Source organism: Choloepus didactylus, chromosome 4 (genome assembly GCF_015220235.1).
Source record: "Choloepus didactylus isolate mChoDid1 chromosome 4, mChoDid1.pri, whole genome shotgun sequence".
Lineage (NCBI taxonomy): Eukaryota > Metazoa > Chordata > Mammalia > Pilosa > Megalonychidae > Choloepus > Choloepus didactylus.
Genome location: NC_051310.1, coordinates 38,681,696 through 38,694,931, shown reverse-complemented (window position 1 = coordinate 38,694,931; position 13,236 = coordinate 38,681,696). Strand labels below are relative to the sequence as shown.

At 40.6% G+C, this 13,236-nt stretch overlaps 1 protein-coding gene across 7 annotated transcripts in view; it reads left to right on the top strand.

Annotated features, from left to right (window-relative positions):
- SIPA1L1 (signal induced proliferation associated 1 like 1) overlaps positions 1–13,236 on the top strand; it is a 394,723-nt gene that overhangs the window by 365,404 nt on the left and 16,083 nt on the right. For all 7 annotated transcript variants that reach the window (XM_037832380.1, XM_037832386.1, XM_037832385.1 and 4 more), the window contains 2 exons: positions 8,857–9,096; positions 9,906–10,071. In XM_037832380.1, the coding sequence (XP_037688308.1) occupies positions 8,857–9,096; positions 9,906–10,071 (406 nt within the window). The remainder of the gene's footprint in view (positions 1–8,856; positions 9,097–9,905; positions 10,072–13,236) is intronic.

Genomic DNA, 13,236 nt, shown 5'->3' with positions numbered 1-13,236 from the left:
TCACGTGAACATCTTTACTGCCATCCACAGTGAGAGGGCTTTTCACTCGATATGCTCATCATCAGCACCTTGCATAGCAAGTGCTGCCATGAGCATAATAGGTGCTCAGTAAATTTCGATGAATAAATGAATAACTACTTCCTTAATTACTCAGTTTTTGCCTGATGATTCAAAGCCTCTACTAATAAAGCAGTTTAAAAGTAGCATAAATTCTCAACTGCTGGCTCTTCTAGAAAACCACTATACATTTCAAAGCTTATTGTATAGATGAGTGTCAATATTTGCAGGAGGGTATAGTGCTTTCATATATAAATGTAAGTGTTAGGAACATAAAGTCCTTGCACAGCATGAATTTTAATAAAGTTATTTCTGTGTAAAATTAAACATCTGTAAAATATAGCAGGGAGGGACTTAATAGCAGCTTACATGCAAATGTTAATATCTGGATATTAGTTGTCAGTGCATTTCCATTTCTGGAATGTGTTTTTTCTGGTGGCCCTAATAAACTAACTATTCATGCCAGAAAAGTTGTATATTTCTTGAGGCTAGAGGAAAAGAAGGACTTTCTTATATTTAGTTTTATACTCAACATTAAGGAAAGCCTCAAGCTACTGTAACATACTGGCCTATCTGTATGTGTGCTTCTGAGTGTATTAGAGCTTATATGTTTAAATTTTATTTCCTGCTGTCTTCAGTGTCCTATGTATGTGAAAAATATGGCTTCCTGCCATATTTAGCAGATCACCAACAATTAATTGCCCCACTTGTACCTAATTCTTTTATTTTTTTTTTTCCCCTTAAGGGGAGAATATGATTTTTGTAAGTTTTATGGGCTAACTCAGAATTTGGAAGTGCAGCATCTAAAATCACAAACCAAAACTTCTCTTAAAAGATGTAGCTAGCTCTACTTGCTTTAAACTATTTTTAGGTAAGGGTTTAATTCGTCATTTTTGCTTTCTGGCACTACATACAATGAGTGTAGTTTTATTAGATTTTGTTTTGCTTCAATATAGCCGAACTCCAGGTGATCGGGCCTAAGCTACCTAGCCCCATTTCTTCCAGCTTAAGGGGGTAGGTAGTTATTTTATCAAGAACTCTTAGTGATGTTCAGCCAACCTCAAAGACTAAAAAACAGAATCACTGTGGTTGAAATTTCAAGAGAACATTGTAAAAATGAGCATCAGTCAGGCCACAATTGTTGGATCTCTTGGTACAGAGCTCACCAACAGAAAGTTGGCCATTACATTTTTTATGAAACAACTAATTCATATTCATCCAGTTGATGATGAAGGCCCAAATTCTCCAAAGACAATTAAATCATAAGACCAAAAGGATTCCTTATCACATATAAACCATCCAACCAGGATGAGAATTTATCCAATTGCTTTTTAAAAAATAAAGGAAAAGAAAAATCTCAGTAGGAAAGAGTCCACAAACTCTCTGAGTTTATTCTTGTCCTTCTTCAGCATTTTGTCTATAACTGAAATGACTCCAGCTGTACTTAAAATTTTAAATATACAATAAAGGCCTCCATTAAGGTAGAATGAAATGGTTTTTCTGAGCTTAGTCTTTTTTAAACATGAAGATTTTTCAAGGCTAAGATTATGAAACTTGCATAGACACCTACAAAGGTATTTGAAAATAGTTTTTTTAAGAAAAGAAATTTTGTACCCTCCACCTCTAGGAAGTTGAGAGAGAAACCTAGAGAAAATAGCCCTAGATTTGCAGCTTAAGTTTGAAGTTCAGATATCAGTTCTACCTTTCACCAGATGTGTGACCTTAGGCTGCTTGTTCCATTTCACTAACCTTGCCCTTAGCAGTAATCTAATAATACCTGTTCTACCTATTAAATGTTGGTTTTTATATGTGTAGAGCATATAAAAGTTTATCTAATATGTTGCAAATTATAAATGGCTTTTTAAGACAAAAGATTTTCTATCATTTATTCTTTTAAGCATTCTATCACCTCCCTTAATGCAGTATCTGTTTTTCCTTCAACAAACATTTATTTCCCACAGCTCCTATTAACAGTCCTTTATAGTTTTGTTTTAACTTTTTATTTTGAAATAAGTCAGACTTTCTGGACAAACCCCATACAGAGAAATCCACCACCACCGCACCACCCAGATACCCAGATCCACCTAATTTTAACATGTTACCACCTTTGCTACCTAGCGTTTGAATATTTGAGAGCAGGATGCACAGGTCATACTCCTTGAATTCATAAAAGTTCCATATACATTTCCTAAGGATGGGATATTCATATATATAATCACCTGAAGTGCAGTTACCAAATTCAAGATATTTTAACATTCATATAAAGCTTACATTCTATATTCCAATGTTTCTTATACCCCAATAACGTTCCTTTGAGCCTTTTCTCCTCCATTCTTGGATCCCATCCAGTATCATATATTGCAATTAATTTATCATTTTCTCTTTAGTTTCTTTTTCTTTCTTTTTTCTCTTAATTGTGGGAACATATATACAACATAAATCTTCCCATCCCAACCCTATCAAGCATTCCATTCATTGGGATTAATCACATTCATAGTTGCAGTACCCTTACTACCATTCAAAACTAGAACTTTCCCTTCATGCCAAACAGAAACCCTACACTCATTTTCCATGAACTCCCCATTCCCCCTGCCTCCCACCCTTAATAACCTGTACTCTACTTTATGAATTTGCATATACTCTAATATTTTCTTTGTGATTACCTTGGGGCTTAAATTTAAAACCCTGTATCTATAGCAATCTCATTTGCTTTGATACCAACTTAAAAATTTAAATAGCTTACATAAGCTACCCTCTACCCCCTACCCTTATGTAGTTCATGTCACAAATTACCTATTTATGAGTCCAAAACCAGTTTTATCATTATATTTTATTTGTTTGCCTTTTAGATCCTGTAGGAAGCAGAAGGTGGAGTTACAAATCAAAAATACAATAATTTCTATTTACCCATATCATTAACTTTGCTAGATACCTTTACTTCTTTTTGTGATTTCAGTCAATTGTCCAGAGTCCTTTCCTTTAAGAACTCTCTTTAGCATCTCTTGTAGGGCCAGTGTAGTTGTGACATAGCCCGTCAGTTTTTGCTTATCTGGGAATGTCTTAATCCCTCCCTTATTTTTGAGAGACAGTTTTTCTGGATACAGAATTCTTGGTTGGCAGTTTTTGCTTTCAGCACTTTAAATGTCTTCCCACTGCCTTCTTGCCTCATGGTTTCCGAAAAGAAATCAGCACTTAATCTTACTGAGGCTCCCATGTAAGTGGCATATTGCTTCTCTCTTGTGGCTTTCAGAGTTCTCTCTTTGGCATTTGACAGTCTGATTATAATATGCCATGGTGTAGATCTATTTGGGTTTATCCTGTTTGGCATTCATTGAGTGTCTTGGATGTGCATATCCATGTCTTTCGTTAAATTTGAGAAGTTTTCAGCTATAATTTCTTTGTAGTCTCTCTGCCCCTTTCTTTCTTCTTCTGGGACTCTCACAATGCATATATAGGTACGCTTGATGGTGTCCCACACATTCCTCAGATTCTGTTCACTTTTCATCATTCATTTTTCCTTCTGCTCCTCAGACTGGATGATTGCAGTTGCCTTATCTTCAAGTTCACTGATTCTTTCTTTTGCCAGCTCCCATCTGCTATTGAACCTCTCTGTGAGTTTTTAATTTCTGTTACTGTGGTCTTTCAACTCTGTTTGTTTCCTTTTCATAATTTCTCTCTAATGATATTTTCTTTGTATTTACCTGTCATTTTCCTGATTTTGTTTAGTTCTTTGTCCTTGTTTTCTTTCAGCTCTTTGAGCATGCATAAGGCCATTTTTTAAACTCTTTATCTGGCAGGTCCCTGGTGTGTTGCTCCTCGTTAATGGTTTCTAATGCTCTAATCATTTCCTTTGGCTAGGCCATAGCTTCTTGTTTGTTTCTTTGTATGTGTTGTAATCGTTTGTTGAAATCTGGATACTTTGATATTTTTGTTTGTCACTGGAATTTAGATTCTGAGGCATCTGTTCCTTAAACCTCTATCCAGCCAGTGTTATGACAGAGCTTTCCTTGAATGCCAGGAAATAACCAAAAAAAGAAGAAGAAGGAAAACCTTTCCCAGTCCTTGCAGATTGACCTGTGACCATGCTCTCCTTCAGGACTTATCCATACAGTGGGTTTGGAGAACAGCTCCAGGCCAAAGCATAGGGCCTGCGTGATCCTTTCTGCACATTCATCTTGTCAGGGGCATATGGCCCTAGGAATTCCACAATTTACACAGTTTGAAATGTCCCCTGTTACCTAGGAAATAGTTTCCTCGCTGCACTGTATGTCCTATAGCTAGCAGTCCCTTGTCTCAGGCAGCACAACTTGTCTGCTCTGCAACAGCATTCTATAGGGAGAGCTCCCCAAGTCCCTCAGACCACCACCAGACAGATGGGGCCGGAAGTGCATGCTCCCAGTATGTGCACAAGGATGACTCTTCTAGAAATGGACCAGGGATCCCCACTGGGAGTGCAGGCCAGCTCAGTGCTGAGACAGTGTGGGGATGGGGGCAGGCCAGCCAGAGCACTGCAAGATCCTACAGCTTTTAAGTAGCCTTGTCTTAATTTGGAGCTCACCCTGTTACTGCACTCCTTTTTCTGTTTTCTGGAGCTTTTAAAAAGATGTTTCTACCTCTTCTTTCTGGTTGTTCAAAACTTCTGTAGGGGGCCAGAGCCCATTCGTGTTTTTTCTTCTTAATGGTTCTGTTTTGTTTTGTTACCCTTTTTAAATGCCAAGCCTGGATATGATTTCTTCTCAGCTATTTTTAATAAAATGACAATGTTCATAACACTACCCAGTATCTTGTTAGCTCTTTATTAAATACCTCAGCATTGCAGACTTATTCAGCTTGTTGTCCACGATGTTGCCTGAGGCCTCTCCTGTGTTTGCCCAGTCATTCCTCCCCCTGTGCTGTATGTTATCACTGTGCCCTTATACCTACAAAAGATCTCCTTATAAGTGCATAGTTCTTCTTTACTGCAATCCCTTTTGCCAGCATTACCATTCCTACTTCATTTGTTTGTTTTTCCCCCAATTCTTTAGACTTAGTGTTTCCTGATGGCCCCCTAAATTGTGGAGCTTGGTATTGCATACAGTACAAAGTTGGCCGGTGCTGAACACAGTGGGCGGAGTCCTCCATAATCATTATCCTCCACATTATCTTTTCACCCACAGGCTTATTTGTACAAGCAATCACAGGACACCCCATCAAGCCCCCTTGGTATTAGGCCAGTATTCAGTCTTTGCCTAGATTTTGCCACAGCAGTTTGGCAGGTGACTAATTGCTGCTCTCCCCCTCCTGAAAATATCCTTTGCAACCTGTTTAAAATCCATCCCTCTGCGCTGTGGCTGAATAGTAGAGACTTCCAAGTGTTTCCTTCAGTAGCTTTCAACAGCACGGAGAGTGCTGGCAGATGTTTTTCCTCAGGAGGCTGTGGTCTCAGCGACTTTACAGAAATTCAGAAGTTTCCCAGGTCCCACTAGGTTGGACATTGGGCTTTCATTGATAACACTGAGGCTCCCAATCCAGTGTTTTCATCCCCTTGCAAGGTCAGCAAAGGGGGCAGTGAGCAAGACAGCCTTTAAGGCAGCACCCACTGTGACTGGTTTCCCTTTGTCAGCTTGGTCAGCTCAGCAGCTCCTCCTAGAAAGTTTTGCCACAGCTAGAAACGTAAAGTAACCAGGTTGCAGTGCATTTGGTTCATGGTTTCATTTGTGCATCATGTCAGCCAGGTGTTGACAAATTCAGACTGTCCCAGATTCTCAGTTACCCCTTTTCCTTTTCTCTTTTTTACATGAGGTATCGTATGTATATGTGTGTCCCCTCTTCCTTTTCAAAATTTTTCTCCTAGAATGACCAAACTAAATCCAACATTGTTCCATTTTTAGGAAAGGGGAAGTGCCCTAAAGTTTATGTAGAAGTTAAGGTTAGTGGTTTTCTCATATAAAATCCAGAAACATCCCAACTAAATTATTAGTGGTTGCAATTTGGCCATACGTCACAGTTAAACTCACTTTTTTATACAATAAGAAAAGTAGCAAATATTATAGTTGTCATTTCCTAATATATCTACTGCTCTTCTCTTTTGTCCCATGATTTTTGGCTCATTGCCTTCTTAGTAAAGAGACTTAACTCACCATGGGTAAACTGATTGCAGCATACTGAATTAAAATGAAATCTCCAGGATAATGAAACAGACAGTCACACAGTTCCCCTTAAAAAGTACAAAACTGCCAACTTCATTTTAATTGTATTGTAATTAAGCTCACTTCAGAAATTACCTTGCGAAATGTTAGTGTCTGTCCCTGGCCATGGGACCATCAGGGTGTGTCAACTTCAAGAAGCATCGCTCACAGCTGGGCTCATGGAGGAACCACAAAGGAAGAAGACATACTAACCTTAGAATAGGAAGAACCCTTGGGAACATGGGAATCCTTTGGAAATTTGTGGAAATATGGGTTTCTGGGCTCTAGAAGAGCTGTTGTGAGCGTGGAAGTCTACATTTTCATCATTACCTGCCGGTTGCCCACAGCCCCCACTAGCTTCACCTTCTTGAATCTTGAAAATATTAAGTTGGATTTTGATGAAGTCATGCAGATATGGATAATACGACTGAATCCCAGCAGTAGTTCTTAATTGGTGTGCGCACGTGGGGAGATTGTGTGCCAAAATAGCCCCGGTACTACCCCATGTATGTTTAATTAAAATCTCTGGGATTGGGGTCCAAGAATATGTGTTTTAAAAGATCTCCCCAGGTCATCCTTATATGCCTACTGAATTAGAGGCCACATGTACTAACTCTCCTTACTTCATGTGTTAAAGAAGAGAGACATGCCAGTGCATTGTTAATTTGGTTTTGCTTTAAACTTTGTTCCCAAATATGATCCATTTTTAAACAGTACTATCTTGATTTTAACCATTGGCAAAAAAAGATATGTTGGCATTTCACCTGGTAGCTAGTGTCAGCCATCATATTCACAGGTAAAACCGCTATCAAGGTCTACGGTCTTATTTAAGCCTTCAGAGGTTCACAGTCTACTATAGAAGCTAATTGAATGGCCCTCAGCGAAATGATGACAGTAATTAGACACATGCAGGAAGGAAAGAGCTCCCAAAAGTGCATATATGTTGTATGTTGTTATTTCCTTTGACATTTCTAAGTTGTTTCTATAACTTTCTCTTTTCTTTAGTATGTGCATGATAGCTAAAACAAGCATTGCTGTTTAGTAAAACATGGAGGGACAATTTCTAAGTTAATGAATAATACAATTTACCTTCTATTATAGCTGATTATTTCTATTTTGACCAAGTATTTAGTCTTTGAAAGACCTCGGTTTTGACTACCAGTATTATCATGTAAGACATCAGTTGCTGAGAAATGTAAAACATAAGCAATTCACATGTACCCCTGGTACAGTGGTTCTCCAAGTGTGGGTCACAGACCAGCCACATCAGCATCACATCGGCACTGGGAACTTACTCAATGTGCAAATGCTCAGGCACCCCCAACCCCTGCCCACCTACTGAGGCAGAATCTCTGCAGCTCGGGCCCAGTGATCTGAATTTTAGTACCATAAAGTTTACAAACCTGCTCTAGTCGTTCAGACACTGCACTCATTTGTGGATACTAATCAAAGCAGAATATCTGAGTTAAAGCAGAGACGGGACTGCCCAAAGATGAGAGCTAAGTTCAACCCTAATTTATTGTTTTTACTTTATGAAATCTGCTTCAGATACTTCCCAGAGTTGAGGCTTGAGCCATTGCCACATCTTAATAAATGTATCTGAGGTATAGTCAGGTGGAAAAATCTGCGAACCGTAAACATTAGATCTTGCTAATGTATGTTATGATTGTACATTTTGTCACAGCTAAGGAATCAGTATTTATGTGTTATTATTAACTAAAGCCCATGCTTCATTCAGATCAGGACCATTGGTTCCTGACAAATGTAAATGCAATTGAGGAATGTTTTGGGACTGATGTTATTAATTAATCTTATTATACTGAGAGTCAACCATCTCTGTCTCATCTTAAGGTGGAGAATTTAGTGGGGCTCAAGTAGTGTGAACGTAAGTCCTGTGAGATCACTGGGAAGGAAGCACAGAAATCTTAGTTTAAAGGCACTTGAGATTTTTAGTGAACTTAAACTCTCAACCTCAGTTTTGGAAATTCTACCTTTTTAAGATTTCAAGGTATAATCAGTAGCTTTCTTTTTTAGCCCTTTTGGAATCTTTAACCAAAGTTAAAAATACACTGGTGATGAACAGCTTTTCCAAGGGTAGATGTTAATGCCAGATGCCATGGGGAAGGAGAAGTCACTGTGCCCCTTTGGCTTTGGATGTGAATGTGTGGAAAGCCCTATCCTAATTCATCCTCCTCTCCCCACCTTAGCTTGACCCTAGGGATTCACCCCACGAGCTCTAGTTCCTGAGGAGAGCAAGACAGACAGCCATTGGGATGCTAGACCTTTTACTGCTCTCTTTCCCCTGTCATTTGTCTCTTCCTGATTTGACTCTAACAAACTTCAGTGGTGCCAACAGTTTGAAAGTGTCTCTGACAGTTTTAATTACTTGCACTTTTTAATTTGAAGTGCAGACCAAGCCCCAAAGACCACTTCTCTTTGATAGCAGACATCTAAATTATAGTCAGAAAGCAAGTCTTAGCCATCCACCGCCATTAATATTTGATGAAATATTCATTGTTCTTTAACCCAGTTATAACCCTCTCTTGGATGACACTTTTATAACTGGCTTAATGACCCCGGGGTGCACACGTGCACACTTGGGTCATTTTGTCTCTGTTCTGCTTCTCCTCAGTACCATGAGCTCTCGACACTCTGCCAGCCCAGTTGTTTTCACCAGTGCCAGAAGTTCACCCAAAGAGGAGCTTCATCCTGCCACTTCTGCACAACTCGTCCCCTCCTTCTCCTCCTCCTCCTCATCCTCATCTGGGCCCAGAACGTTCTACCCGCGCCAGGGCGCTACTAGCAAGTACCTGATTGGATGGAAGAAGCCTGAAGGAACCATAAACTCTGTGGGATTTATGGACACAAGAAAGTAAGAAATATTTTGCTTCTTATGTGGGGTGACTTTCTTTTATCATGGCAGAGAACAGACAAGGTGCCAGTGTGTGGTGGTTCCTATCACTGAAGAGGCCAGGCTGGGAGGGGTGGAGAGGGTGGAGGGAGAGATTGGTTCTGTCAGGGGTTTTTATTGTTTTAATTAAAACTTGTCTTAAATTATTTACTTTGTTCCTTAAATTATTTACTTTGTTCCTTAAAAAAAGATGTATTGAAAAACATTGGGACTTGAGAATACTGGATCTCCTAGGAAAGAGTGTGTTTTAAGAACACACTTCAGAATAATTGACCCTCTGGTATTGCTAAGACCACACTTGCTCCTTTGAGGATATTAGCCACAGCCTTCATGTCATGCTCTTCACTGGGCCATTTGACTCCAGGGGGATATTAGAAAGTAAGTACCCCTGAAAATAAAGGACTTTTTGACAATCTAATATAGAAAGGAAAAAAAAAAAATCTGTTCAATTATTTTTTTTTTGTTTGTGCAAGGTTTGCATTTGGAATTCATAACCTGTGTTCTAAGAAGTCTGTTGCTAATTTTGGCTTAGTAGAACTAATAGTTTCCTGTATGAGTGGTGCATTAATCAGACTTCACTTTGTGTTTCAAATTGACTTTGTTTCTTTAACAAGCATTTATTTGAGTAGATTCTGATGTAATTAAACAGAAGTAATTTTCTTTTTCTCTCCTTTTCTATTTCTCCATTGACTTACATCCTTCAGAGCTCACCATGTCCTTGAGTCAACCTTGTTGACTTGGTTTCTACTGTCTTTTCCCTTTCTTTCAAGGCGCCATCAGAGTGATGGCAATGAAATATCGCACACCAGGCTGCGTACCTCAACCAGGGACCTTGGGGCATCCCCTAAGCCAAACTCCAAGTCCACCATTGAAGAGGATCTAAAGAAACTGATCGACCTTGAAAGTCCAACTCCCGAATCACAGAAGAATTTTAAGGTACATGACAGAGTTTGGGGTAAATCACAATCGAAAAGAGGCCAGGCATGATGGAGCTGCTTGTCGTAATTACACCTTCCAGGAACTGTTGGTTGCCAGCTCTTCATTGTGTCCCACTTCCAGCCATCATCCAATCTTCCTAGTAATTAATTCAGTATTTTTACAAGTGTTGTATCTGCAGCCACGTCTCTTGAGTCTGTTTATATTAACCTTGTCCATATCCCCATGTCTCTTCTAGTGTATCCTACTCACAGTGCACAAACTATACTACTCCTTGAACATCACTCACATGACATTGCGTAACAGAACTCTGCAGAAACACCTGTGGCCTCCCTAATCAGATAGAAAGTTCTCTGTAAGGGCTTTACTGCCTTTTGTCCACAGGGCCTTCTCCTCCCACAAATACCTCCAATTCACTTCCTGCCCTCTGTACTCTGGCCTGTCCCCCCTGAACCTAACCAGGGAGGCTGCTGGTGATACGCTGTGTGCACTTCAGCGGCTCAGAGGAACTACCTTGAAGGATCATTCTCCACCTCCCCTCACCCCGCCACCCCCACCAAAGAAATTAACAGCTACCTGTTCTCTCAAGCAAACTGCATCTACCCTTGCCTTCAGAACTTTGCAGGCTTTCTTTCCTTCATAATGCCATCCCTCTACTTCACTCTCAGAATTCTGGATTACAAATGCCTTCTCAAAAACCCAGTCTCCTTCTCCACCAAGTCCTGAACATGTGTTCAGAGTTTGTGTGCCAGTAGCAGGTTTGTTCTGTCTCCTCAGCTCAGAGGGGCCATAAAGCCTACTTGAGGCTCTCTGCTTTCTTGTTCTCTAAGGTGTACACTCTCACGCTTGACCTCAGGAATGCTTGGTCTTGGTTGCTGATGGGCTGGCTGACAGATGTCACTTACCAGGTCCCTGGCACATGCTAGCTGTTACCAACCTCCTAGGGATGGGAGCAGGTGTTTAGTGAGTGAGTCCCCAAGGAATTTCACCCTGTATACAGATATTTCTGTCTGAGGTACATTGGGTAGCCCCAGGAGAAGGGAGTCTATCCCCAGGAAGATAGTGGAGTAAACTTTAAAGTTTTCTGATCTGTGGGTTCTTAGGTAAATCATTCGTAGTGACTAGAAAGCTTAATTTAAGATGAACTTTGAGAATCAATTGAAAATGGAAGCTAGACTCTTTTCTTAAACACTCACCATCTACAGAGATACATGTCAGGCTGGAGGAGCTGTGTGGTCTTGTTGCACCTAGAATCTCCCACTGCCTTTCTAGTGTGTGCATGTGTGTGGTTTTTTCCCATACATAGGTCAACTAACTACATCTCCTAAACTTAAAAAATATCAATATATTCAGGAGTTAAATGTACTCGAAGGAGCATTCAGGAGTTTTGCCAAGAATTAATTTATTAACGTAAGAATTAACAGAATAAATCATTTTAAAGACATAGCCATTCTTGGTATCTGTAATTTCTGTTTATAAGCTAGCACTTAACTGCTCTGACTCATCATCAGGGCACAAATGGTTTCCTTAGCAACCTTGCAAAAGATAGCACCTGAAACTTCTTTCTTTATCCATGAAAACCCAAAGAGATGTAGTAACAATGTTTAGTATGAGATTCAACATAAAAATTATTTCAGATTTTTCCTTTGAGGTTAGAGGAAAATAAAACTTGCCATGAAAGGAATCTTTTCTTCTAATTCCTAGTTTAACATTTTTGGAAAGGGGCAACCTCAGCGCTCTCATTCTTTTGATTTACTCATGCATTGGAAATAATTGAAGGCAAATGTCTATTCTGCCTTTTTCCAGGTCCTGGGCTTTTATTTCCAAATTGAATTACTTTAACCTTCATAATTGAAATGGGGGTACATTTCCTTTAAGCATTTGCAAAGAAAGTCCTTCTGCTGGGTAAACCATTGCACCTTAAAAGGTTGGCAGGGGTTGGAAATACACTGATTTCTCCAGTTTCATTCTTTGTAAGCTGATTTGGTTTCAGAAGAGTTCAACTAGGCAACTCCATGTGTCTTCTGAGATCATTGTCTGGATGCGCAGGGCTCTGTGTGTCTCTGAGGCCAGCATGCTCCTGAGAAGTATTCCAGGCCACGTGTGGCTCTAGGATCCAAGAGTATTAGGAGTAGCCAGCTATAGGCTGTGATGCTTGGAACCCGGTCATGTGCCACATTTGCTTTCTTGGCTAGCAAATGCTACCTATGAGCAATCATTAATATCAAATGGCAGGTCACTTCCACACCCTGAAAACACAGTTCACTTTGCCAGGAGAAGGAGGTATCTGTTTCTTACGTGGCAGTGCTCTGCTGGGCAGGCTGTAGCTGCGAGGTGGGTGGCTGCAGGGATCCGTGCAGCTGCTGTGGAGCATCTTCCTCAAGGAAAATGGCACTGTAACATTCTAAGAAAGCTCATTGGCAGCCCAAGGGTCCCACAGTCTGACAGGTGAACAGGCAACAGTGCAAACTGTTTGTGCTGCTTTCCAACTAATAACGTCCAGTGTAAACAAAAGGAAAAAGTATGGCTGCAGTGTTTAGGAGGAACTAAATGCTTGCTTCTGGGGAGTAATGCCTATCACTGATAGCCAGGGAGATTGGATAGGATGAGAGGAGAACAGGAGGCTGGTACCACCTCTCCAGGCATTTTTCCTCAGCTGTGAATTTGAGGACCAGAGTAGATCAATGGTCCCAAGTTGTTTTAAAGCTCTGGAGTCCTTTTTCAAATAAAATCATACATGGAAGCCCAATATGTAGCATTGGGAGCGCTGAGTTTCTCTGATGGGGAAGGGGGGCGCATGGGCATCTCCTCTCCCCAAGCGGTGGTGTTTTAAGGAACCCTTAGGGTTCCTTGGAGCAGAGTTTGAAAACCCCTCACCCAGATGCTCTCTGATATACCTTCTGGGTCTGACACCAGCCCCCAGCATGATACTTTCGCAGGGCCTGGCAGCACTGGATAGAGCCACTCCGCCAGCCACAGGCACGGCCTGCGAGGGAGGCAGGGGCACTCGTGGGAACCAGCAAGGTTTCAAATCTGTAAGACTGGAATTGAGGATGGCTGGGCTGAGGAGACATTGGAACGTTTGGGGGCAAGACTAGACCCTTCTACTTTTTAAAGGGCAAAAAGCATCCAGGCAGGTTGCTTCCTTGAACCATCTCCTACCCT